Source organism: Tympanuchus pallidicinctus, unplaced genomic scaffold, assembly GCF_026119805.1.
Source record: "Tympanuchus pallidicinctus isolate F22 unplaced genomic scaffold, pur_lepc_1.0 scaffold22, whole genome shotgun sequence".
In the NCBI taxonomy this organism is placed as follows: Eukaryota; Metazoa; Chordata; class Aves; order Galliformes; family Phasianidae; genus Tympanuchus; species Tympanuchus pallidicinctus.
The window spans coordinates 41,804,952-41,829,411 of NW_026294739.1; the positions used below are offsets into that span (position 1 = coordinate 41,804,952).

Genomic DNA, 24,460 nt, shown 5'->3' on the forward strand with positions numbered 1-24,460 from the left:
AAATTCTAGCAAGGGAGTGTGCTGCCTTAAGAGCCATTCAAACAGAAGACCAGCAGAGGCAGCACCTGGCTGCGCTGGAGCACAGAGATTTGTGATTGTAGCTCAATTGGTGAAGCTGAGGACGAACCTGGAGTCCAGGGACAGGTGCAGGCAGCTTGATGTTCAAGTAACTGCGGACCAGCTGATAAGTGCCTGGAACTCCTCCCAGCTGAGCCTGGTGCAGGTTTCCAAAGACTGTCACAAAGGTGTAATTTTTGTAACTGAAAAGCAAAACGAAGATATGAACCAACTGAAATCCACTTGCTATAAAAGCACCCAGCAACTTTCAGACCCACCAGAATTGGCAATTTAAAGCAAACTACCTTGATGCTCAAGCATTATCGTTAAAAAGAAAGAGAGGCAAAAATTCATCAATTAAGGAAGATGCTTGTATTCAACCGTCCCGAGAGAAACCGTATTTGGAGTCTGTGGCAGACTGCTCCAAGTTCAGCTCCTTATTATGAGGTTCCTCTCATAAGATTCTCGTAGCAATACATTAAACTCAATTATTTTGCTGGCAACAGCCTTTCTAAACTACTGCTTTAACTCCCAGTGCTGTCACAAAAGAACACAAACACTGCAGATGTGTTTCTCCTCCTCCCCACTCTGTGGATAGATGCAAAGGGCCATGGATCAGGGCCGTGGGTTTCTCAGAAGGAAATCACTGAGAGGGAGAATTTAAGAGGAAAACGCCTGGTAAAAGCAGCTTTGAGAAGACCTCCTAGAAGTCAAAGCTTTTAGTCAACGCAGGTCAATTTAACAAATATCCATGTTTAGAAGCAGGAGCCTCAAACACCTGTATGCGGAAGGAATACACGTGCAAGTTGCAGCAGTTCAGCCGAAGCCCATTTCTTTTTCCTCTGCTGCACATGGCAGACTGGTGCACGCTCCTACTCTGGCTCCTAGCTGCAGACCACAAGATTGTTAGGCTAAAAAAAGCTACGCTGAACACGAGCAAGCATCAGCATACCTTGACAACTCACACTAAGGCTGAGCTCCTCAGGGTTTAACGTCACACCTGCTTCAAAATAACTGCTGCTACAACAGCTGTGAGCAGTTATACATGGCATGCATGGGGCTGCAGAGGCTTCCAATGCCCCACTATAAGGGGTCTGCTTTGCACGACATCCAATTCCCACTTGGAAATACAAAGCTACGAGGCACACGGGTTTAAAAAGAAAAAGATCAAGTTTGAGGGGCTCAATTTCTTCTCCAGGTGGGCTCGGGGAGGGGGCCAACAGGGGCAAAGGAGCTGTGCCAGGAGGTGCCCATGTCTCTCTCCAGCGTGCCATATCATGCTCAGATGGCAGAACTACCTGTAACAAATGCCCACTCACTACACTGCAGCTACTGTTCGCCTCTGAACCATCCTGCTAACATCACGTTGGCGGCTCTTCGACAAGGTACTGTGCTGTCCAGGACTGTGGGCACACACACAAGGAACAGCTGTTACTGCCAGCCTTGGGATTCAGCCTTGGGCTCTCTCTCTACAGCCTTTCTGCCTGCTCCACAGCCTGCAACTCTGCAAACAGCTTCCTGGTCAAGGAGCTTAGATCCCAACAACATTTGCGGATATAGCCAGTGAGCCACTTTCCAGAGTCTGAAAATCATTGCTAAGAGTCTCAACTTCAACCTCCTGCAATTTTGCAAAAAAAAAAACCAACAAAACGCCTTCAGTGTAGAAATGGCACAACCAGAACCTGACTCACAGCACTGGATTTCATCCCAGTGCTGTCCTCATTTCCAGCCAGCGCTAGCTCCCAACAGGTAATCAGCATTCATACAGGGAGTGTGGAAAAGGAGATTTTTTTTTTGCAGAGGGGAAAATAGGTCTCCTTCCACAAGTGAAAACTCTTCACGTACCACTGTAGCAGATATAAAATATTTAAAGACAACACAGAAGAAGAATAAAAGATCTTTTTGTCTTCTAAACAAGCTCCCAATGGATTCAAGGCCTTTCTTGTTAAAAACAGTTTTTAACTAAAACAGTTTTATACTCAAGCGGCTGCTCAAAGGCCCTTAGAAGGGAAAAAGACCAGACGTCTCTTATGAACAGCATGAGGCGACTGGTTAAAATGGCCGTGTGCGTTACCAAGTAGTGCGGCTCGTTAACGGGGAACTGACCAGGCTGTGTGGTCCAAAGCACTCAGCTCACCTTTGCTCGAGGTAGCGCAGCGCCTGCCTCACAAACTCCATGCGCACCTCCAGGTTGCTCCGCACGTTCAGGACGTCGCTAGCAGAAACCAGGCGAACGCTGGTCATTTGTTTCACCATGGCCCACATCTCAGAGATGTTCTGTCGACAAGTCCATGCACAGCAATTAGCAGAGAGGTGAAGAAGCAGCCCTGCTTTGAGCTACGCGGTGTTTTGATGCTTAAGCAAAGGAAAAAGGGGTGGCCGTAACCTCAGTCAGTTCAGAGTCGTGATGCAGGCACCGGATGCCAGGTAAGCCCCTCCGTCCTGCAGAATACAGACTTCTCTGCATAATGCTTGTGCCAGGTGGTGGCTCTAAATACTTTACCTGCAGTCACACAGTACCAACAGTGGTTTCCCAAACTAGGCTGGGGATGTGGTGCTCAGACTCCACCCCATTTCTGGCTCAAACATCCCACTCTAAAAAATACCACAGCATCCATAAAAATAATCGTTCCAGTTGCCATTGGAAAGCCGTGCAATCAGCTGAGATGAGAAGTTTCTAAAGGACTTAGACAGAGACTCAGTTACAAAAAGAGGCTGAAAACCATCCAGGTTTGCTCATTCATAAGGATGAGATCGTATCAATCTCTCCAGGACCAGAATATCCCTGCTGGAACGGCAAAACGCTGCGGAGTAACAGCACTGTTAGCTTCAGCAGGGGCAGGTGTTTGATCTCAGAGCTTCAAAGCAGCAAGAATATTGAAACTCGCCCTGGTGTCCCTAGCAAAGCAACAGAGCTGCTCAAAGCAAGGATACACATCTGTAATTCTGATCTGATCCAAGCATTTGCCACTCAGCTTCCGCACAGCTTTCTGCTCTCCCTGTCTGCAAAGTCCTTTCACGACTCGGCCATCCTGCAGCGCTGCCCTCCGAGCATTTCTCAAAGATAGCCAAGTTTGCACATTTGTTTTATGGGGTGGATCAAGGCAGCACAATTAAAGGAATGAGGAAAGAAAAAGAAAAGCAGACAGATCATTCCTTTAAAGTCAAGCCTACAGACTTTGGCTGGCTTTACGCTTTGCTGTGGGAGCTGCTAGCAGCGGCTGATTGAACACCCTTCACCTACAGTTGTATGCACTCAAAGGACAGCAGGAGGCCACACTTTGAAAACAGAACTCCAGAGAATCCATTTAAAATGGAAAGCTTTCTCTCCCCCAAGAGTTCATCAATCACGACAGGACTCCACAATGAAATCAAGTTCTTCTCTTCCTCATTCTGTTGAGATATTCACCATGACCAAGCTCGTCACAGGTGGGCACTGCTGTGCTAGAGAAGATTGCAGTCCTGGCTCTATTTGCTGTGGAACAGTGCAACTTTTTTTAGGGGGGGCAGTATCAGTACTTTTCCACCAATTTCAGCAGGCTGTTGCAGCTGAAAACAGATTAAACATGTTTCCTGACATTAACTTATCAGCAGTACCTTATCATCCAGTTCTGCAACAGCAGCACAAAGGTCCACCAGGTTAGGCTGCAGATGTCTGTTCACTATCTTCTCATTATAAATATAAATCTGAAACATATTGAAAATAAGCAAGTTTAACAAAACCTCTTACTCTCCTTCCCCCTCCTCAGACACAATAGCAGAATCTAAACCAGGCTACAAGAAGAGTGTCCCTAGCAAGTCCCTTCTGCCCCCTCTCTCCTTTACTGCTTGTCGTTCATGCAGAAGAGGAAGGGCCAACTGCACAGACTTCCACACTCTCTGAAGCCCCAGGCCTGCCTGAAGGCCAGTAGCAACCCACCTGTGTGGGGTTTCTGCACAGCAAAGTGCTGCACTGAATGCCACATTAGAGTAATTGCAGCTAATTGCTGGAGGACAAAGATTCAGAAGAGACCTGACAAGCAAATGGCAGTGATAATCCCCTCTGCCACAGCCTCCTACCTGCTGGTATAAGAGAAACAGAATTTTACTGTTTTATAGCAGAAGTATTTAGGCAACTGCAACGTGGGGAAACAAGAACAGAAAGTTTGCTCCTAAATCCTTCTACCCACTTCCATCCTTGTAATCTCTGTCTAATTTGGCTACTTCTGCTATTGTTTATTCGACTCTCAGACCTTCCAGCTCCCTTTGGAAATAACCAATCCTGATCCTGAAAAGGTACTGCTGTCATACTTTAAGTATACTTCAATGTTTCCAGCATGCAAACGAGATGCCGAGCTCAGGACTGCGAACAGAACCCAGCACCAGTGAAATCACACACATGGCTTTCACTGTGTTCCTGCGATACAGGTTCAGCTGTCCGTGAAGGATAAATTTCAGCACAATTAAAACACATATCCTGGCTGCTGCTAAGCTGTCTGACAGAATGAAATCCTAGGTCTCTTAGCTCCCTGCTGGAACCTACAGCAGCCCCATCCAGGAGCAGCTCTGAAGCCCAGATGTTCTTGCACTTAAGCAGGGGGCCAAGAAGAGTTTGGCTGGCTCTGCTTCTCCATGGGCTTGCTGGGGGCACGCAGCAGTGCTGGAATTGCACTGCTGGCAGAACCCCGATCACCAATGCCACACTTTCATGGCACACTACCAGCACCCTGCACACAGCTGGGAATGATACAGCACACCTACAGCGGGGAGGCTGCGACACCACGGCCACCCCAGGGCTGGCACTGCTCATGGGCTGAGCTTCCTACATTTGCAAAGCATCCGGGAGCAATGCTGACAGCCTGAAAGCATGGATGTAATTATACCACATGAAGACCCTTACTGCAGGATTACGGTAGAGATGGAACAAATTAATGCACTAATAATAACCACTAAATCAAATATACACTTTATCAGCAGTACTGTGCACCTTATTTTGTGATTCATTTCCTCAAACGGCTGCCGTAACTGAATGCAGACAGTAAAACAGATGCACAAGCTGCTATCTGGCTCAGCACAGCCCGAGCCAAGGCGTACAATGATGGTAATTGTGTGCAAATCAGGCGCTGTCTGTGCACTTTTACATACTCCAATTTGAAAAATCAAGTCCTTCTCTTTCATTTTGTTTCTGTCAGCTCTGGTAAACAGATTGTCCCAACTAACAAAAGTAACAGCTCTGTTATGTACAGATTTATCAACTTTCCTTGTAAGTCTCAGCAGGAGCCCAATGCCACCAGACATCAGCTCACAGCTGAGGCTCTGCAGCCCCTCATTGGTGTTCCTGTTAAAAGGGGATGCAATGTGACAACTGTCAGGATTAAGACTTCAGCATGTTTTCCCCGTCCCTAGAAGTGTTCAAGGCCAGGTTGGATGGGGCCCTGGGCAGCCTGGTTTAGCATTAAACGTGGAGGTTGGTGGCCCTGCGTGTGGCAGGGGGGTTGGAGATTCATGATCCTTGAGGTCCCTTCCAACCCTGGCCATTCTGTGATTCTGTGATTCCCCTGAACGTAGGCATCAGAAAGCTGATCTTCCACACATGAGAAGAAAGGGAATGTGAACTCTTCATTTACATAACATTATACTTTTTCAAGAACCCCAAGAAATACTTTTTGAAAGGTTAAAAGCTTCCATTTCCCATACAAACCAAAATGACTTCTGCAGTCACATACGTTGTTCCAGATCTCCGGACACAAATACTGTCGTGGACAGATGAGTACATCCCCGAAAACGTCAGACCAGTCTGCTGTACAACCTGACTGCACTCAGACCCGGGCAGACACCCCCACGCTGTACCTTCCGTGCCATTTAGGCACGCGGTGCTCAGCCGTTTCCTTCCTTCCCCCAGCACACCCACCTGACGTGCGTATGCCATCTCCACGCTGTCCAGAGAGCTGCGGCCCGGAGGGCCCGACTCACCGACATAGCTGGGCTGTGGAACAGCAAGCAGAAAGGTTGTTACACATCTGGTTGTTTCCCCTTCTCCAGCGCAGCCAAACTCATCGGCCTGCACTCGCACCTTCCACGCCAGCCTTCTGAGCGCGTTGTGCAGAAGGGATAAGGCTGCTGTAGTGCATGGAACCATTTATCTTCCCCCCCAAGGAAAGCAAAGGGAAACAAAACCCAAACAACCCGTGTTCCTGACAACGTAGCAGGTTTTGAAGCTTTCTGTGGCGTAGAAAGCATACTGTTATTGCCTGTTGCCTTCCTAATGCTACCCAACACCAACTTTTATCTTCCTAATATAACTTCAACTTTCTGAGTTGAGAGGAACTCTGCTTAGGGCACAAACCAACTGTTAGCTCTCTAGAACAAGAACACCAGTGTATCTCGTTAGCATTCTATAACTGCAATTCTTTGTTTTTGCTTCCTGGAAGGTTGCTTACTGTCACATTTGGTCACTCACTGTGAATGAGCTCCCACAGGGCTTACTCCAGGAGTGAAATGCTTCAGTTACAGAGTTAGGGAACAAGCAAGAGTCAGAGCAAGGAAAGTCTGCCCTCGTCCCTAAAACTCAGAAGACAATACTGCCATAATATTCCAACACCACACCAAGCTATCCCTGCAAACATGCCCACAAGTCACACGTGCATTTTCAGTACAGCACCACTACACACAAATGTCCACTGCCGGAGGGAGGGAAGAAAACTCTCATGTATGCAGTGCTCTCCGATGTTTCCAGTCACCTCCACATGTAATTAATCCAGTATTTCAAGTCTAGGCTTTGAAAAATAAAGCACTATCATTTTAAAGACAGATCCTTTTGAGGTGAACACTCCTTTAATATCATATATATAATATTGCTGCTCAGGTGGCACTAGAGCCACGACAGTCTGAAGATAAAAGCAAGCCAAGCTTAGTACAATAGTATCATATTCATTACTAAGCCAGCTGACATAGCTAGAGCAAAGGAAGAGGAAAAGACAAGCTTTTAGAAAAACAAGCCAGTGTTCAGGGCTGAGAGCAAAGCTGGCTGCAGCTAGCTGCTGCCTTAGTGCATCCTACCAGCAATGCAGCTTTGCTTTCTTTACGCCAGCAATCTGAGACTTCAAAACCTCAGCACAGACACGATCACTGCCAGGAACTGCCTGAGGACATGTCCTAGTGCTTCCTGGAAGAGCTCTGCTCAATAAAACTGACTCACCTCCCATACGAAGAAACAGCATAATGACCAAACGTAGCAGTAAAACCATTGTCTGCAGCCTTATTATGGTGTCATGCTGCGACAGGGAGGACCAAGACTCCCCAGGGACCTGGCTGACATGGATTTCAGGAGGACCAGTGCTTCCTTGTGACAAGGGAGGTTTAGGTTGGATATGAGAAGGAAGTTTTTCAGTCAGAGGGTGGTGAGGCACTGGAACAGGTTGCCCAAGGAGGCTGTGGATGCCCCATCCCTGCAGGCATTCAAGCCAGGCTGGATGCTGGTTGGCAACCTGCACACAGCAGGGGTTGGAACTGGGTGAGCATTGTGGTCCTTTTCAACCAGGCCATTCTATGGTTCTATGACCTGGCTGGCCCAGACTTCAGGAGAAGATGTGAGAAAGGGGAGCCTGCCTTGTGACATTAACAATTTCTTGTTTCAAACAGGATGAGCTGAAGGCACAGGCTTCAAAAGAAGACATCTTTCTGGTCTATATCCCAGCTTTGAAAAAAAATAACACAAACCCATGAACATGCTCTGTGCAGTGATGCACCTGGGAAGCACTGAGAGATTGCTGGTTCTTTCTATTGGGTGCCACTGCCCTTACACTGCTGAGCATACGCTGCTGCAAACGGCCAGAATTGTTCTGAAGAGGCCAATTTTATCAATTTAACACTTAATGACAAATGAAGTCTCATGACTGTGAAAGCTGGTCTAAGCTAGCTGGGTATTTATATGTTAAGGTAAGAGTAATGACCTCTGTTCATACATTGTAAGAAATGTGTGCTATCTGTGATTCGTGCTTTTGCGCTGTTGACTACAAAAAAAATTTTTATTTTTGTCCCTGAAAAGAGGGAAGTGAAGGCAGAGATGAAACAGGACAACCTTTAAATTGCCAGACTTCATTTATCACTGCATTCATTTCTCAGTGGCAGCACAATGCAAACGACGTCCATCAGACAATAAAACCAGATGCGTTTAGACCTTAGGCAGCATAACCAAAATGCTTCAGAAAAAAATAAATCCCCCTTTCCTTTTGCAGCTAAACTTCTACTAAAAATATTCCTCAGAGTCACCTCTAATGGGACCCGTACTCAGAAGTACTTGCACCTCAGTGCCAACTCATCTGACACAAATTCCTTTAAAACCACCTAAAAAGGACTCATGCTTTGTTCTACAGAACAAAGAGGCTGGGCTGTTAAAGCAGGTTTCCTGGGAAACAGACGTGATGGCAGAAATACTTCCAAGCCTTTCCTAGGCTGTGCGAGACAAATTGCAGACTTATTTAAAGTAACACTAAATTATGGATGTTGTCATTAAATACTGATGAGGTTTCATCTCCTAAAGCAAGGGAAGAAGGGACCGTTTTGACTCGGTGTCACTTTTCAACCAGTGCTCTGACATCAGAAATGTAAAGGCTGGGGTTTATTTGGTGACTCCGAATCCCTTCCCTCCTGCTGTACTGAGCTGTGTGACTGATATGCTACAACCCTCAGGTGAGGATCTGAATTCACAAGTGCACATCTGCAGCTAAAGAACAAATGCTCTGGGCTTTTCTGCTTCTGTTGGTTTCCCTTTCTTCCCCTCCGGTCGCAGCTTTACCCTAGCTGCTATGCTTTGAGCATCACCTTCTAACAATACGCCCCACCTGAGAACTGACACACTGTAAGTGAACTCTTAATTGCCCACTACCAGCTTGGCCCTTCATCAGAAAGGAAAATCAGGAATACCAGAACTTGCCTTGCTTTCCTTACATTTTTCTTTCCTGTGGCTATGGCCAGTTAATTTCTTAAGTATTTTCCATCTCATACCTGTATTTGGGCTTTCTCTGCAGCTGGCAATCCCTGTCAAAAGCAGCAAACCCCACAGCTTAGGAATTCTGGGGAAGGGGAAAACATCCTTTGGCAGCAAGTCAGAGCTTATTGAGTTCTCAAGGAAGGAAAAGATTATGAAAGCCGTGTCAAGAAGAGCAGCCAGAAGCATACTTGAAGAATCGTGTTTTAGGTCAGCCTCTTGAGCAGAACTGGAGCAGCAAATGCAAACAAGACAAAGAGGGTAGTGCACAGAGGGCTGCAGAAATGCTCACTTCTCCACGTATCCACAGTCTGGTGTTTCCTCCATAGCTTGCGCTGCTTCTGTCAATCCCATTTGCTTCTCCCTGCCTTGAATTTAGGTCTTTCCAAAAGATTCTTCAGAGCTATAGCCTTTATTCCACATCACCCATTCGCAAAAACTGCAGTTAGACTGCACTACGGTCACCTTCTTATCTTAAAATTCATTTAGCCTAACGATGCTGCTTTACAAAGGAGCCCTCCTTCATCGGCTGCAGCACAGAAAGCTGCATTATTCATCACCCTCATCTGCCTGTGCACATTCCTCAGCAGAAGGCCGGCAGACATTTTGTCAGCACTCCAAACACCTTGGCCACTAGATGCAGTGCAGGGCCACCGGGAGCCTGAGCGTGAGGAGCAGCACTCAGCTTAGCCAGGAGTTCTCCCCTCTTCCCCAGAAGCACCTCATTATTAATCCTGTTTCTCCCATACAGGGCCAGGCTGGAGGACAAGGCGGAGCAGAAAGTCCTAATGGCAAGTCCTGTGCTAGCTTCTTCGAAACACGATCTTTGCCTGCTAATTGGTCTTATTTCCATGAATAATGTGTTGGTATTTCGCCCTGCCCAAATTAGCTTGCCCAAAGCTTGAGAATTGGCTTGCAGGCAGGCTGGCCCCCTGCTGCGCTTGGATCTGTGCCTTTTCAGTTGATTCTCCATCTCCAGAGGACATCAATTAAACCTCTACTATATTCTACCGGCTGCGTCTGTTTGTGTCACACACACAAAAAACTTATTTGACTGGAACAAGGCTTTAGAAGAACAACCTGCTGTGGGGAGGCTACATAACAGGCTTTTAACACAGTAGCTGCACTTCAAACCTCTCAGACCTTTGACTTCTTGAGGCTAAGATTGGAAAGCATCAAGGATTTTAAATGCTCTTGAAATGACACACCGATACCACGAGCGCTTTGAAAGGGAAAGAGGAGTATTACTGAGTGATAGCATACACTGAGCCTTTAAACTCATTCGTGGAAACTATGAGGGTTTCCTTCCCTCCCACCGATTTGGCACTTGGCATCTCACGTGTTAGTCCCCATTTTGATACTGAAACATCAGAAAAGGGGTTTTTGGCTTTGCGGAGCAGGTTGTTATATTGCTTCTCTTAGCAGCCAACATCCATGCTTACAAAGGAAAACCCCTCACCAATAACTCACACAGAATCAAAAGGTGTTAGAATAGCTGCCAAGGCTTCAGACTCGCATCCTAAAAGAATAGGGAAGCTGTTCCTAGTTTGAGATTAATTCAGCCTGCATTATTCAACATTGCTAATATTGGAATGGCAGACAGCCCTCTGAGAAGTCACAGTAAAGTGTCAGTAAAACACATTCTGGGGAAGATAGATAGCTTCTATAAAGAGATATATAATAACCAGGATTAACCTATATTTAAAAGAACAGTAATCAGAAAGGGACATTTCATTAACAACTTTAATTATTTCCAAATCCCTATACAGGTCGTAGCCCATTAACACCAAGGGCTTTTACTTTATATTAATGCAGTTTGCAGCTCTGTAAGTCACCCCAACGAAGGAGAACTTATTGGAAAAAAATGGAAGGGCGGGGGGAAGATGGCTATAAAAAACCCGGGCCTCTCTCCTGGCCTGAAAGCACAGCAACACGCCTCCCCTTGTTACTCCTCTCCTCTCAAGGTGACAGATTTCACAGGGCACCATGCTGGGGCTGTGATCCAACTTTGTGCTCCAGGGATCCCAGCTGATGGCTCCAAGCAGTGGGATTCCCGCAGCTCTGCACGGAGCCAGGCCTTCTGCTGAGCTTTCTTCAAGAAAAATTATGAAGTTTGCAATTGTAACACAGCATAAGGAATGTTTTAAGCTGCTACTCTACACCTCTTCATATCAAATAAGGTCTGTCTTGCTCAAAGGCTCTGATCACTACTTAATGGATTACGGAGGTTATGGATTAACCTTGAACTGCCGGATGCCAGCGGTCTTAGAGGAACAAAGCATCCAGCTGCACTCAGTGAGAGATCAAGGTAAAAGGAAGGCATGCTCCCTCTGGTTTAGAATATTCTGAAACCCAAGAGAGTTCCACACCCTTCTACAAAAGGCGTAAGTCCTGGCTAGGAAACAGCAATAATAGAAAGACACTGTATGACCTGTGTGTGAGCACAGTCACACCTAAGAAAGTGACTGGTTTCATTCGTGCTGCAAAGCCTTCCTGAAGGAGAAGTTCAACCCAGGGTGTTTTCTGTCTCTGGGTGTATCGATCTGATATGCATTAGCATGACTAAGCTCCCACCTTGCACATAAAACATTGCTTCAGCAATAGCAGCTCTGTTGCCTGTGCCAAGCAGTCAATAAGAACAAAGATTTGATACTTCAGCAGGCAGTGCACTCTACCAGTCGCAGCCATTTTGAAATTAAAAGGAGTTTTGATATTGCTTATTTTCAACAGAAATGAGCCACAGAATAACCCGGAGGTAGTTTCAGCAGTGTTGGAGTGACAGCTGCATGCAGGGCACGGCTATGCACAGTGTTTGAAAAGACAGTTACCTCATTTTCCTGGGTGAAATCGAGAGCATCATCTCCAGATGCAAGCAGAGTATGAAGAATCCTCTGTTTTACCTGCTCCCATTCAACGAGCATTGACTCTCGGTGATACTCTTCTGCCATAGCAAAAGTCTGTTGTATAAGACATTGCATTAGGATACAGAAGATGCTTCTCTGTCATTCCTGTCATCACTGGTGTGATACTACTAGCAGCCTCAGCTATACACTATAATGTAAAACCATTTTCTATTTTCATGATGGAATGTAGGTCTTTTCTTCACCTATAATCATTTCAACAGGGTTTTAAATATGCTTCAGTAATTATAGAGTAATTATATGTAATTAAAATAATTTAATAATGCAGAAGTACTATTTCTTATAATTAAGAAAACAAAAATACAAACCGATGCCCCAAGAGTGCATGTAGGGAAACAACCTAACCTCAGTGCTAGGAATGCAATGAAACTTCTAAGCAGCAGCCTTAAGACAAACAACAGGAAGCATTTTTCCACACTGCATAATTCAGAAGGGAAAAATCACTGCCCTCAATATGACACACCGAAAGCCTAACGAGATTCAGGAAGTCTGTCAGATGAATTTTGCATCAGACAGCTTCCATCTCAGAACATCCTCAAATCAATGATTTGCTCACTCAGAGCAAAGGAGATAAAGTGGGGAAAGTCCATCCTACATCTTTTTCCCATCTAGATGGCTTAGGCACTGGTCCCTTTTGAGGGCAGAAATTCAGGCTCTACAGAACTCTTCTGAGTTTAAGAAATTGAGTTCCTCAAGATCTACTTCTCTTTTCTTTCTTTCTTTCTTTTTTTTTTTTTTCCTCTCTCTCCTTGTTTACTTAAAAGAAAAAGGCACTTGCTTCCAACTTACCCTCTTCCTAGACTCTTCAATGGCTGACAGCAATGCATTGTCCTTCTCATTCTTCAGGAACCCCTGCAAAAAAAGAAAAGCAGAGCATCAGCCAGCAAGTATTCCTGTGCTAACATCAGATCCGCACTGCACCACTCAGCTCATCCCGCAGCTCCCCTCAGTCCACTCCTGAGAAGTGTAAAGGTCACTTGACTTCACCAGAGATACAGCAAGATGTCCATACAGAGCAACGGGAAAATGAAAATGCATTAATCCTGATTTAATATGCATTAAATCCCAGCGAAATGTCCTGCTTCTATTCCCTTTTATCTCTGTGTCCCAGCAAGCACCTCCCCTTGCTCTCCATTTGAGGGAGCTGGGATGAAAGCTAGGTAGGAGTGATAAGCCAAGATAAGACTGTTGGACTTGAGTAGGGTAAAAAGAAAGAAGAAAGGCTCTGACTCGGCAGCTTCAGGCAGGAGTGAAGCTCTGGGAGGCCCAACAGGAACTGTGGAAAAGCTTTAAAAATAATCAGTCGAAAAAAGATGGAAATAACCAAGCAGCTGGAGAGCACGCAGGAGGGGCTGACAGCACCGTCTCTTTCCTCACATACAGCTGGAGTGGTTAAAAAATATTTACACTTTTAATTTACCAGTACATCTCAAAGCAGGTCAGGTGTACATGAACAGATTGGCTCCAATGAGCTGAATTTTCTTATCTTCTATATTGCTTTTGTGACCCACAAGTTGAAGATACCTTGAGCTTAGAGCACGTAGCTGTAGGGTAAACTGCAGGAACACATGGGCAACAAACAGGAAACGTTCATCACACCCTGACTCAAACAGCTGTATTTTACACTGTCAGCAATTAAACAAATCTACACGATTTGCACTCCCAAACTTCAGTTTAAACATTATTTGAAACAGGAAAAAAAAGCTCTTGGCTCCCTCTGAAGTAACCAGCTGTAACACGTTAACTCCACCAAGCACTAATATCTTAGCGGTCTGTGTGCCTGCTCCAGAGATCTAAGCAGAGACCACTGACAACAGGAGGGAGCAGGAACCCAGCGCACCGCACTCTGTGCCTTTACACCAGGGATTCACAGCACAGCCTGCTGCCATGGGGCTGGCACCTCTGGGAAAGCCTATTTATAGTGAATCTTGAGAACAGCCCTGCGGCTGCATTAAGCACAGCCACAGATACGAGCTCGCTGCTTACCTCGGTCTGAGAGGCGAGGAAGGTCTGAAGTTTCTCAGAAATGAAGATAAGTGGTAGAACACTCAGCCAGCACAGGTGTGCTGCCTGCCTGCACATCAAAAGAAAAGGCACTGTGCTCTTCCCCTCTGAGATCCACAGAATGAGCCACGCCTGGGGCAGGGCATCCGACCCCTTCAGCAGGGACCAGGAACACCACCTGTCTGTACAGCAGGCAAAGAACTGCAACCCCCTGGGACAGACCAGGAGGTGGTTCTCCTAGAAGCAGCCCTGGAACTCCTGGAATTATACATTGAAGAAGGGCTCCTTGAACACAGCCTACTTCTCACTTTCTCCACCACATCCCACTTCTATTTTACAGTTATGCCCACAAGGAAATCACAGCCCCAGCCTGAAAAGGGAAGCTAAATGCAGAATCTTACATGTGCCTGAGCACCAGGAACAGCAGCAGCTGTGACCGAGCCAGGCCAGCAGCTGAGCTGCAGGTGAGGTGGGCAGGGAGAGGACTTGCCTTCCTTACCTTTGGCCACAGGGTGGGAGGTGCCTGGGAGAGAAATCACTGTGGGTGTCATCTTTTTTCTTTTTTTTTTTTCCTGCCCCTTCCCCAGATCAGAGGCCTGTGGGCTTCCAAATTTCAGCAGGTCCATTTAAGGGATTTTATTACACTGAATGCCGACCAGGGAATGAGCACAATCCTTCACAATCCTGAAACTGCAGCAAGCAAAGATCTTTGCATATCTCAAATATTACCACAGTGTCTCACAGACAGAAGGCACATTCAGCAAGGCTGCCCTATGCCTGGTGCTGCGCAAGGCCATAGGATGGCAATTGCTGCTTTGGCTGCTTGCAGGCTGACTGCTACACCTCAGAACAGGGACTTTCCACACCTGGAGTTGTTTCCTGACAGTGCTTCTGCTGAGGCCAAACAACAGCTCTCACAGTGTCTCTAGGTGTTAGCAGCCATAATTTCAGACTCAAAAGTACCAGTCCAGCTGCTGTACCCAATGCAGGTTCCTCGGGCTTCCCGCATTGCCACCTAGCGGCATGCTGCGCTTCCATCACAGGACATTGAGGCTTCGCTTCGCTTGCACCTCGTCCCACGTGCTTTAAGGAAAAGCAGAGCTCCCTGGAACAAGAGTGGCAGGAACACGAAAGAATTGCATTTCATATTGTGGTCCCCAGAATCCCAGGCCATGGAAAAGCATTAAGGGTTTGCAGATCCATGGAGAGGGCTGGGCTGTACTTGCTGAGCACGCCTGCCCTACAAGCTCCCGCAGCCCCAGAAGCAGGGGTGACCGTGGCACCAACTTCCAGACTACAGCAGGAGGAGAGGCACACAGCCCACACTGCAGGAGCTGCTCCCTCCAGGGAGGTGCTGGCGACTGCACCAGGAGCACCGGTGCTGCTTTGTATCTGATACCCAAAGACAGAAGCAGAAGAGATACCGTTAGGAGACAAAAGCCGTTTCACAGCAGCAGATGGCAAGGACAGGGATAGCCAACACCAGCACAGCTCAAACCTCCCGGGTGAAATCCTCACCTTGCGGCTCTCACGCACAGGCTCTGTCACAGCAGGGATAAAAACAAACCCACATCTTAATTCCCCGAGGCAGGTTTCCACAGAAAGCTGATGGAGCCCTAACATCACATCCCCCCCCTCTCCTGGGGGTGCGGCTGCCTGGCACTGAATTTCCCTCTGCTCCTGCAGTACACCTACATGCTCTCCTCGCACCTTGCTGGGAAGGGAAGCAGCACATCTCTCTTCCATCACTCCCTACAACACTTGCTGCTGTATCCTAAGCCTGATTTATGCAGTATCTGCTTGGAAGATGTTTGCAAAACAGTGACACGGATGTGGAAATGCACCCACTCTCCCACCTCCAGCTTCCCTCTTCCCAGCTAGTCTCATTCTCAATCCCCATTTACTCCTGCAGATCTACTGGCACTCAGCATCCTTCCCCAGCACATTACAGCTCCTCTTGGATCTCTCCTGTCCCATGGATTCCAGCTTTATCTTCTCACCACCTCCTTCCTCACTGAAGCCCAGCCTTGCTGAGCCTTGCCATACCAAACCCCAGCCTCCCTCTGCTACGCATTCATCTCCCAAGCCTTGCTCCCCACTCCTTCCTCCCACAGCCCTTCCTCCCATCTACAGCACCCAACCTCCAGCTCTGGCTGCCCTTCAGCATTGGGAAGAGGACTGTCTGCAGCTGAGCTCCAGGAGTTGAGACTGCAGAGGCGATGGAGGTGCACGCAGAGGACTCCCCAGGAACCTGGCCAGCCCAGTACAATGGTAGGGAGAACGTGGCGGTGGGGGAGGCTTTCAAAGTGCATCCGTAGGTGCTTTGTGCAGCAGAAAGGGCTACAGCAGCAATTGCATATGACATGTATTTTGCAATCTTCAACTACAAGGCTTTCTTACCTTTGGTTTCATTTGAAAATTAACACGGGTGAGGAGAATGAGATGAGGGTGAAGGCAAAGCACCACAACCGCACACTGCCTAGGCAGACATCACTGCCCGAAGGCAGCATTCTCAATGTGCAAAACAGTTACCAAGACTCATCCAAGAGGATGAGCTGAGGGGCGCCCCAGGGGAGGCTGTGCCAGGAACCAGCACCTACCTCGCTCCAGCCCAAACTCCACAGGAAAATGTTTCAGGAACTAATTCATTATCTGCACAAAAGGACATGCACGCACTGATGGGCTCTTTTTGACAGGAGATTGAAAGTCTCTCCCATTTACTGCAGTAAATGAGGTTAGTAAACTCTCTTCTGGCTGATAGAAGTCTCTTAATTACTTCCATCAGTCAGGCCATACTTTCAACGCTTGATCTTAGTATTCAAGCTGTCAAGAGAAGGCCAGTGTTGCCAAATAGAGCGCTGAAGCTGTGGAGGTTGACAGGGATGCTTACTTTCCACTGGCAGGGGAAGAAAGGAGAAAATGAAATTAACAATCTGGGACCATTTCAAGCCAATTGCTCTTTGCAGAAAACATTTTAAAGTGCTGGATTTCCAGTTGATCCAGTGAATCCTTCAAAGGATCAGCAGGGATGATAATTACACTGCTAACAAACATCATTCTCGAGCAGTGGGAACAGAAGCTCCAGATGAAGGATCTGATGTAATTATCTCTACCACTACTTTGTTGTTGTTTTTTTGTGTTGTTGTTGGGTTGTGTTTTTTTTTTGTTTTTTGTTTTTTAAAGGAAGGGCTGAGAATGTCACAGCTGCATAGAAATCAGTGCCTTCAATCCAGTCTGCGTAACAAATCAACACCTTGAAGAGATGGGATGGAGCCTTAGGAAGGAATCCCCTTGTTAAACAGCATGTTCTCACGTGCCTTTCCCCATCTAACGTAGGAAGTGCAAATGGCAAAGCTCATGTCTGACCTCTCTACAAGCACTCAGTTCCAGGATCTAGTTACAGCAAAGTCCTCCCAGTCTAACAAAGCTGACGTTCGTAAACATTTTCTACAGAATTAATTCACTGTTGACTAAATAGAAGAAAACAGGGAAAACCAGAAGGTCTTCTAGTTTGCTGAGGCCCAAGAGCCAGCTGTTGCACTTTGTTCATTCAAAGGAACAGCTGCATTGGATAGAAATCTATGGGAACTGCTAGCTAGCAGACAGTGCAGCCAACTGCTGGGCTTGGGGAAGGCTCGCTGCTGTGCCACTGGCCTTCCCAGCAGACCCACTGAACCCTATCCACGCACACAGTGTGCACCATGCTCGCAGCCAGCGCTCCCATTTGTCTCACATGGAAGCACAGGCAGGAGAGCTCTTCTTGCCCCGCAGGCAGACAGAATTTTAATGGCAGCAAGTAATGAAAATACACAAACCTGGCTCAAGCTCTGTTCCGCTAGCAATGGTTTTAAAGATCGCAGCAATTCTAAAGCAGCTGACTTTCTGCTCTAGCAAGACCAAATTTTGCAAAGCTGCAGCAGCTGCAGCATGCCCAGCAGCGCAGTCCTTCCTCCTGTAGCAGCAAGTCAGTGTGTGCACCACTGCAAAGGATGCAGTGTGCTCACAGGAAAAGCACCTTGCAGGAGACAGAGCACCACCAGCAGCCTGGTAAGCTTTCTAGGTGCCTCCCTGTGCAAGTGGAAAATACACTGCGTTAATCTTGGCACCGGGACAAGACCCACCATGGGCAGGGCAGCAATGTGACACTCACAACTGAATGGTGCCTTTAATCTGCATTGTGTGGTGAGCCTTAGGCAAATATGCATAAGCAAAGTGCTTGCTGCCCTAGGCTAATACCAGCAGTACAAGAATCTCCTACGTTTGTGTGTTATTTTAGCAGTTTAGACTGTTTGATTTGCTGAACTCAAGCAGTTTTCACAGTAATCTTCAGACCGTAGCCAGGAACACAGGATTTTGTCGCGTTGGATAAATATCATTATTCCTTCTGGCCAAGATGGCAGAACTCCAGCTGCCGAAGCAGCGCTCCTCACGAAGGCAGTGCACCTCCAGCAGGAGCAGAGAACAGGGTGTGCGCTCTCCACCGCTTGCTGCGACCATCTCCAGCTGGGAAGGCGCTCTCTGAGAGCAGAACCAAACGCGGCGCTTTGCTCCTGCTGCAGCCAGGAGGGGCCAAACACAGCAGAGTAGTCTGCAAACATCAGAAATCCCAGCATAGTGATACGACTGGGTGAAGCGGGGCACCTGCTTTCAGCAAACAACTATATAAATATATGCTACGGTAGGTACAAGTTTGTCAACCACCGCATCTATCACTGATGTATCTGATTATTACGGCATCTGTAAGTGTCATTCCACACTATCTTATGGCTATCTCCTCCATCACACCCAGGTGCTGCTGCTGTTGCACACAGTACTCTTTCCTTACCAGGTTCTGGAGGTCTCTGCTGCGTCACGTTGAGATGCACAGGGGAATGCTGGTAGAACTGGTTTTAACAGGGACTTTCCAAAGTCCAATGCTTTAATGGCAAAACACATAACACTTTTTCTAATGTAAAATTTTAGAATAAAGGAGTTCAGAGTGAGACACTACTCTGCATACAGTTATTATCCTTCATAGCAAGGATCAGCTGAGGCAGTAATTGCCAATGTAGCATAAGAACAGTGGGAGGAACCGCACTGCCTTCCCAGTGCCCCCCTCCCCCTCCTCCCCAAGCACTGCGTTCCTGCCTCCCCGCGATGGCCTGGGGAGCCGTGAGCCCACCAGCAGCACTCCTGGCACCGTGCTTTGCCATCAGGCCCATGAGCGCGGGGCTGCATCAGCACAGGAGCTGAGCTCCTCCACCAGGTTCCCAAACGCTCCGTGAGTCGCTCTGGGATGCAGAGCAGTGGTCTCAGCCTGCCACGAGCAGCTGCAGTTATCCCCTGCCCTACAAGCATACACTGATTAAAAAGTGCAAACAGGATGCTTTTCTGCCACCTGCCCCAAACCAGCACCAAAGTTACATCTTGTTCGGACCGCATTTTCTGAACTCTGAAATAAGTGATGGATCTCTGGCCCTTTGGATCTGACTCATAATACAACCTTCCATTAAAATATTTACAGTGTGCTAACGAAGAATTTCTGACCATCTGCTGGAGCACATGATTGCACCGACCCCTCCAGCAGCAGGCTTCTAAAGGAACTCTGAGAAGACGCACAGATCTCAGCCACTGCACAGCCACAGCCAAGCCTGCAATACCCCTCGGTGAGAACCTCTCTGCATCAAGCAGAGCAATGCCTTGCACCAAGCCATCAAAACTAATTTCACTGATGACGCCATTTTCTCATTTCCTTCGCTGCCATTTTAGCACAGTGGTCGCTCTGTGCTCTCAGGCAGTGGTGACAGCTGGGTGCCTCCCAGTGCAACCCCACATCCCAGCACCCGGCAGTGCACCCTGACTGGGAGCAAAGGGAGTGGGCTGGGAGGCTGTGGGAGATGCACAGAGTGAGGCATGTCTTGGGGACCACCGACAAGAAGGACAAGCTGTGGAACGGCTGCTTGCTGCTATCAGCCAGCCTCCCTGAGCTCACCAATCCAGATTTTAGTGCAAATCTTCATCCTGCCCTGTCCCTATTGGTGCGTTCTCCTTTTGCTCACTCAATTTGGGGCACGTAACCTTGTCGCACTGAGAAACGGGCAACATCAAGCTTTTTGGGAAGAGAAACGAAGTACCTTACTACTACTTGTGCATCTCTTCTTTCACAATCTCAGACACGTAAAAGAAGTTAAGCACCTCCAGCTGGCACAGAACTCTGAAGACACAGGGAGTGCCTCCCAGCGCTGGGGAAAGCAGAGCCAAGCAGAAGCACCAGCCTGTCCTGCGAGTCCGCAGCAGGCTGAGACCTCTGGGAAAAACCCAAGTGGGAAAGGAAAGCCTTCTGAAGATAAAAAAAAAAAAAAAAAAAAAAGAAAAAAAGAAAAAAAGAAAAAAAAAGCCCAAGTCAGCCCTTCCTCCTGAAGGATTTTACATCATTAAAATAATACTAGAAAAAGCTACGTCTGGAATATGCCAGTTACAACCAGCCCAGTCTATTTCAGGGACACCTTAGTGCTCAGACAGCAGAGCACTCTGAACAATCCTCTGCTGCACCACTCGACCTGTGATGCTGAGCAACCTTCCCTTTTCTCAGCATCTCCCCATTGTGCTACAAACATGCACTTCCAACTTCCCACTGCTGAGGGGGCACCGCAGACAAAAGGTCCACCCCACCACACCGTGCCCGCCCACAGTGCTCAGGAGGAATGAGGCACTGGCCCCAGGTGCTGCCCACAGAGAGCAGGAATCCCACTGTCACAGACCTGCAGCCAGGTGCTCACTGCTGGGACTTGTGTTCCATACGCTCATTTACAGAGCTCGGACGAACTCCGTCTCCCACTCACTTCAGACAAAGGAAAATAATTTGCACCAGCACCAACGGCAGCGTACCGAGCTGCCTCCCACACAGGGACAGCCCTCCAGCTCCCCACACATTGCAGCCTTTTGCTCAAGGAACCAACGTGTCGCTGAGCTGCTGCCTTGGCAGGACCCTTACAGCACCAGCAGCCTCTTTTACAACAGGCAACTTGCAGGCACGCTGTGCAGCAATCCCATTTCTAACAGCTCGGGGACAGCTAACAATAGGAGAGCATAATTGGCACACGGGCATCCCAGCACTGTGCTGTAGGGCCTGTGCTGCTCCCCAGTGGGATGAAAAAGCGACCCACGCCATAGCCCTGTCCCCAGGGAAGAGCTGGGCAGGCAGAGCCCACGAGGCAAGCAGAGCCAGGGAGCAGGCAGCCCGGCTGCGCACTGCAGACCCCCACCCTCCCATCGCCACTCACCCCCTGCTGTTCCCTCCACCAGGATTCTCCTGGCTTCCCCTTCCCTATCACACCCTATTCACTTGAAGGAGAGGTGGGGTCTGGGCTGCAGACTCCAGTTCACTTAAAATAATACACTATGTCTCATCCAAGAAGCTAGCGTAGGAAAAAAAAAATAAAAATAAAAATAAAAAAAAGCAAACCCTGGTACCTTTGTTGGCTTTGATGAGTGGAAAAATTTTCCAGCAGACTGTCCTTATTTTTCATTTTCATCCCATATTTGATATCCTCACTTCCAAATAAAATTCAAGAAAGTTCAGGGTGCCTCCTAAATAAGCCCTAAGTGCATCTGCAGGAGCAAACGGTGCACCGACATCCCTGCGCCACAATGAAAGCCCAGGAAATCACATCTCAAAGCAGCACCCTTATTTCTGTCCAAAACGCTCCCGTGGACGTTCCACAGCCTAGGGAAGAGACCACGGGAATAAGGGCACTCAGAAAGTTACAGGGCTGTATTTGTCCTTATCAAAGAGCAGCGATGTCGGAGGGGCTCTGCAGCACAGCCCTGTGCCGGGCTGCCCCACCCAGCAGCTGCTCACAGCTCACAGCAGGGGTACGGCACAGCCCACAGAATGCAGGGTCTGCCCCGAGCCACCCACCTGTTCTCCATCGCCCACCTCCCACCTCAAACAGCAGCGGCAGCACAAAGGAAAAGCAGAATGAAAGACACCTGAAGGAAAAGGCTCGCCCCTACCCAAGCAAGCTTTTCACCTTTGTTGTATACATTTTGAAACGCACCCGTTCCTACCTGCAGATCTCAGCGCCCAGCAGCTACAAACCTGTCAGTGCCGGCTGCCCGCGCTCACACTGCTGCCTCTCTGCATTAACGCTCAAGTTTTTCGCATCTTTAAAATAAAAGAAAACCTGTCAGGGCTGAGACCAGGAGTCCTGCGCTGCCATGGGAGCGCGGCTGCTCCCCGCGGCTCGGCGCTGCAGCGCATCTCTGCTTCCTCCAGTGGTGCTCGATTCAAACGCTGGGGAGCACCAGCCTGAAACCAGTAACTGCTGGGAGTAACAGTCATAGGTTACAGAAGGATATTTTATTGTTAGCGGGCTGTACCATGTAGCAGTAGGGAGGGGGTGAGGCAGACACAAGGCGAATTTTTTCCCCCAGCCACCGCAATTACTCTGATGTGAATTTTTGATGACTTCCGACATATTGCATGGTTAATCATCGCTTCGGCTGTCACGTTGGGTTAACGTGCAGAATGCATTTGCTGCATTGTGATGCAGCAGCACGGCCACAGCTCGTGGCACCGGGTGTGAAGCTATTCCCTTTGCTGAGCTGCATGAATTTGCACATACCGTGAGGGGCTGAGATAACAGGCGGTTTGATTTCGTAGGGCGTAAGAAAGCTTCTGCCATTTTAGACCTGCAGCAGTCCAGCAACTTGTAGAGGCTGAGCGTTCTGCTGCATATTAATTGGTGCCGGTGCTGCTTGCAGAGAGCTGCACTCCCTTTGTTCTGCTGCATTCGGTTATTCAGTGGTTAAAAGCTGTAGGTGCTATTTACCTTAAACGTTGATCTTTTTGGTAGCTTTGCCCATGGCACCCAACTGTGAGCACACACCTCAGGCATTGCCACGCAGCCCTCTGACTGATACGTGCTCAGCCCAACTGCAAGCCTCCTTCAACATGATACAGAAAGCACACTCATGGTAAATCATCACACACCAAGAGTAAAAACGCACTGCTTAAAAATAAAGAGGGCTCCTTTGCCAAGCACCACTTCTTCCCATGCGCTTTAAGCATTCAAACAAAAAGCATAAGGTTATGCAAAATGCTAACGTGTGCTTTCCATTGTCACCAATAGAAAAACAATACTGCGAGCGACCGTGCAATTACAAGCGGGGATGTAAAACAGCAGAGATGAAGCCACGCTAAGAGCCAGTCACCCGATGATTAAAGTCAGGCCAGTGTATTCCAGCAGTCAGGTGATGGTGCCATCATTACAGTGCAGAAAGCCAGAGAAAAATCGAGAAGCGGACCACCCCCATCTTAAAGAAAAAAATTACAAGCACCAAAGACATCAGGAATGCATTTGCTAATGCGCACAACACACTGCCATGAGGAAGGGTTGCACAGAACAGGGGCTGAGCGCCCTCAGAGCGGAACCTCTGTGGTGCCAGCCCTGAGAAAACACACACACACACACACACACACACCAGTGTCCTGCCTGGGGATGGCCGTGTTGGTGCCTAACGAAGCACGGTGAGCGCCCTGCTGCACACACTGTACATCACCACAGTACCCAACCAATTCATTACTTCCATTTCTGTTTTAATTCCAACACCATCACGGGGGTACAGGCTGAACACAAAGCACCAGTAAAAATGGTGCAGAATATTTCATGCAGAAGAAAGCCAGGCTCTGAATTCACACTGCACTTTCTGGTTTGGGAGCAAGTCCACTTCTCAGTAGCAGGCTTTTAGGAGGTGCTCTGTGAATGGGGTTTGCCCACCCCAAGGCACCACCAGACACCTTACACGCCAACACAGCATGTTGGGGCTTTGGAAGCAGCAGACCTGGCCCCCAGGACTGCTGCAAGGAGTGCAGTGCTCCCTGCTTTGACCCAATAAACACTGGATAGAATACCTGAATCTTCATACCAGGAGGCTCCAGAATGGAAAAAAAAAAAAAAAAACCCGAACAGGTCCAAGCCCACCAAAGTTCTTAAAGGAAAACCACTGATTACTACCCACTATGCTCCAGAGTACAAGAGAAGTCCATCCTGGGGGAAGACAGGCGTTTGTGCAGGAGCCATCCAAGCCAGGCACTCCTCCAGCACTGCAAGCATCCATGCTGGCACTGTCCCTTCTGCCCCACGCAGCGCCCCGGCTTTGGGCAGCTTGCCACTCACATACCTCCCATTGCAAAATGCTCCAATAGGACACAGCCACCAGAGCAAGCGATGCACAGAGCTCTTGCTCTCTAGCCAAACTTTCAAACAGGTGAAGGGCATTATCTGGAGAGACAGCCTGCTCTAAGGACAGCCTGCAGCCCTGCTCATGGCTTTCCAAAGCACCACGGGTCTGGAGCTGTCAGCACCTGCTTTAAAGATGCTATTTAACAAACAGAGGTTCTCAGTTTTTTTCCAGCCATGTAACGTACTGCAGGAGCTACTCCCAGCTGCAAAACTACACATTACAGATCAGCACAGTTTACATTTTTGTTTTACACTTTGCATTTTCGGCCTCAATGTTGCACAGA

The 24,460-nt window shown here is 48.1% G+C and overlaps 1 protein-coding gene across 6 annotated transcripts in view; it reads right to left on the reverse strand.

The window, feature by feature from the left end:
- Positions 1-24,460, reverse strand: part of NUP93 (nucleoporin 93) — a 69,763-nt gene that overhangs the window by 13,512 nt on the left and 31,791 nt on the right. For 3 of the 6 annotated variants that reach the window (XM_052685274.1, XM_052685273.1, XM_052685272.1), the window contains 6 exons: positions 12,736-12,798; positions 11,854-11,982; positions 5,948-6,022; positions 3,655-3,744; positions 2,195-2,334; positions 128-260 (listed from right to left, as the gene is read on the reverse strand). In XM_052685274.1, coding sequence (XP_052541234.1) covers positions 128-260; positions 2,195-2,334; positions 3,655-3,744; positions 5,948-6,022; positions 11,854-11,982; positions 12,736-12,798 — 630 coding nt within the window. The other 3 variants (XM_052685276.1, XM_052685277.1, XM_052685275.1) reach the window with 3 other exon arrangements.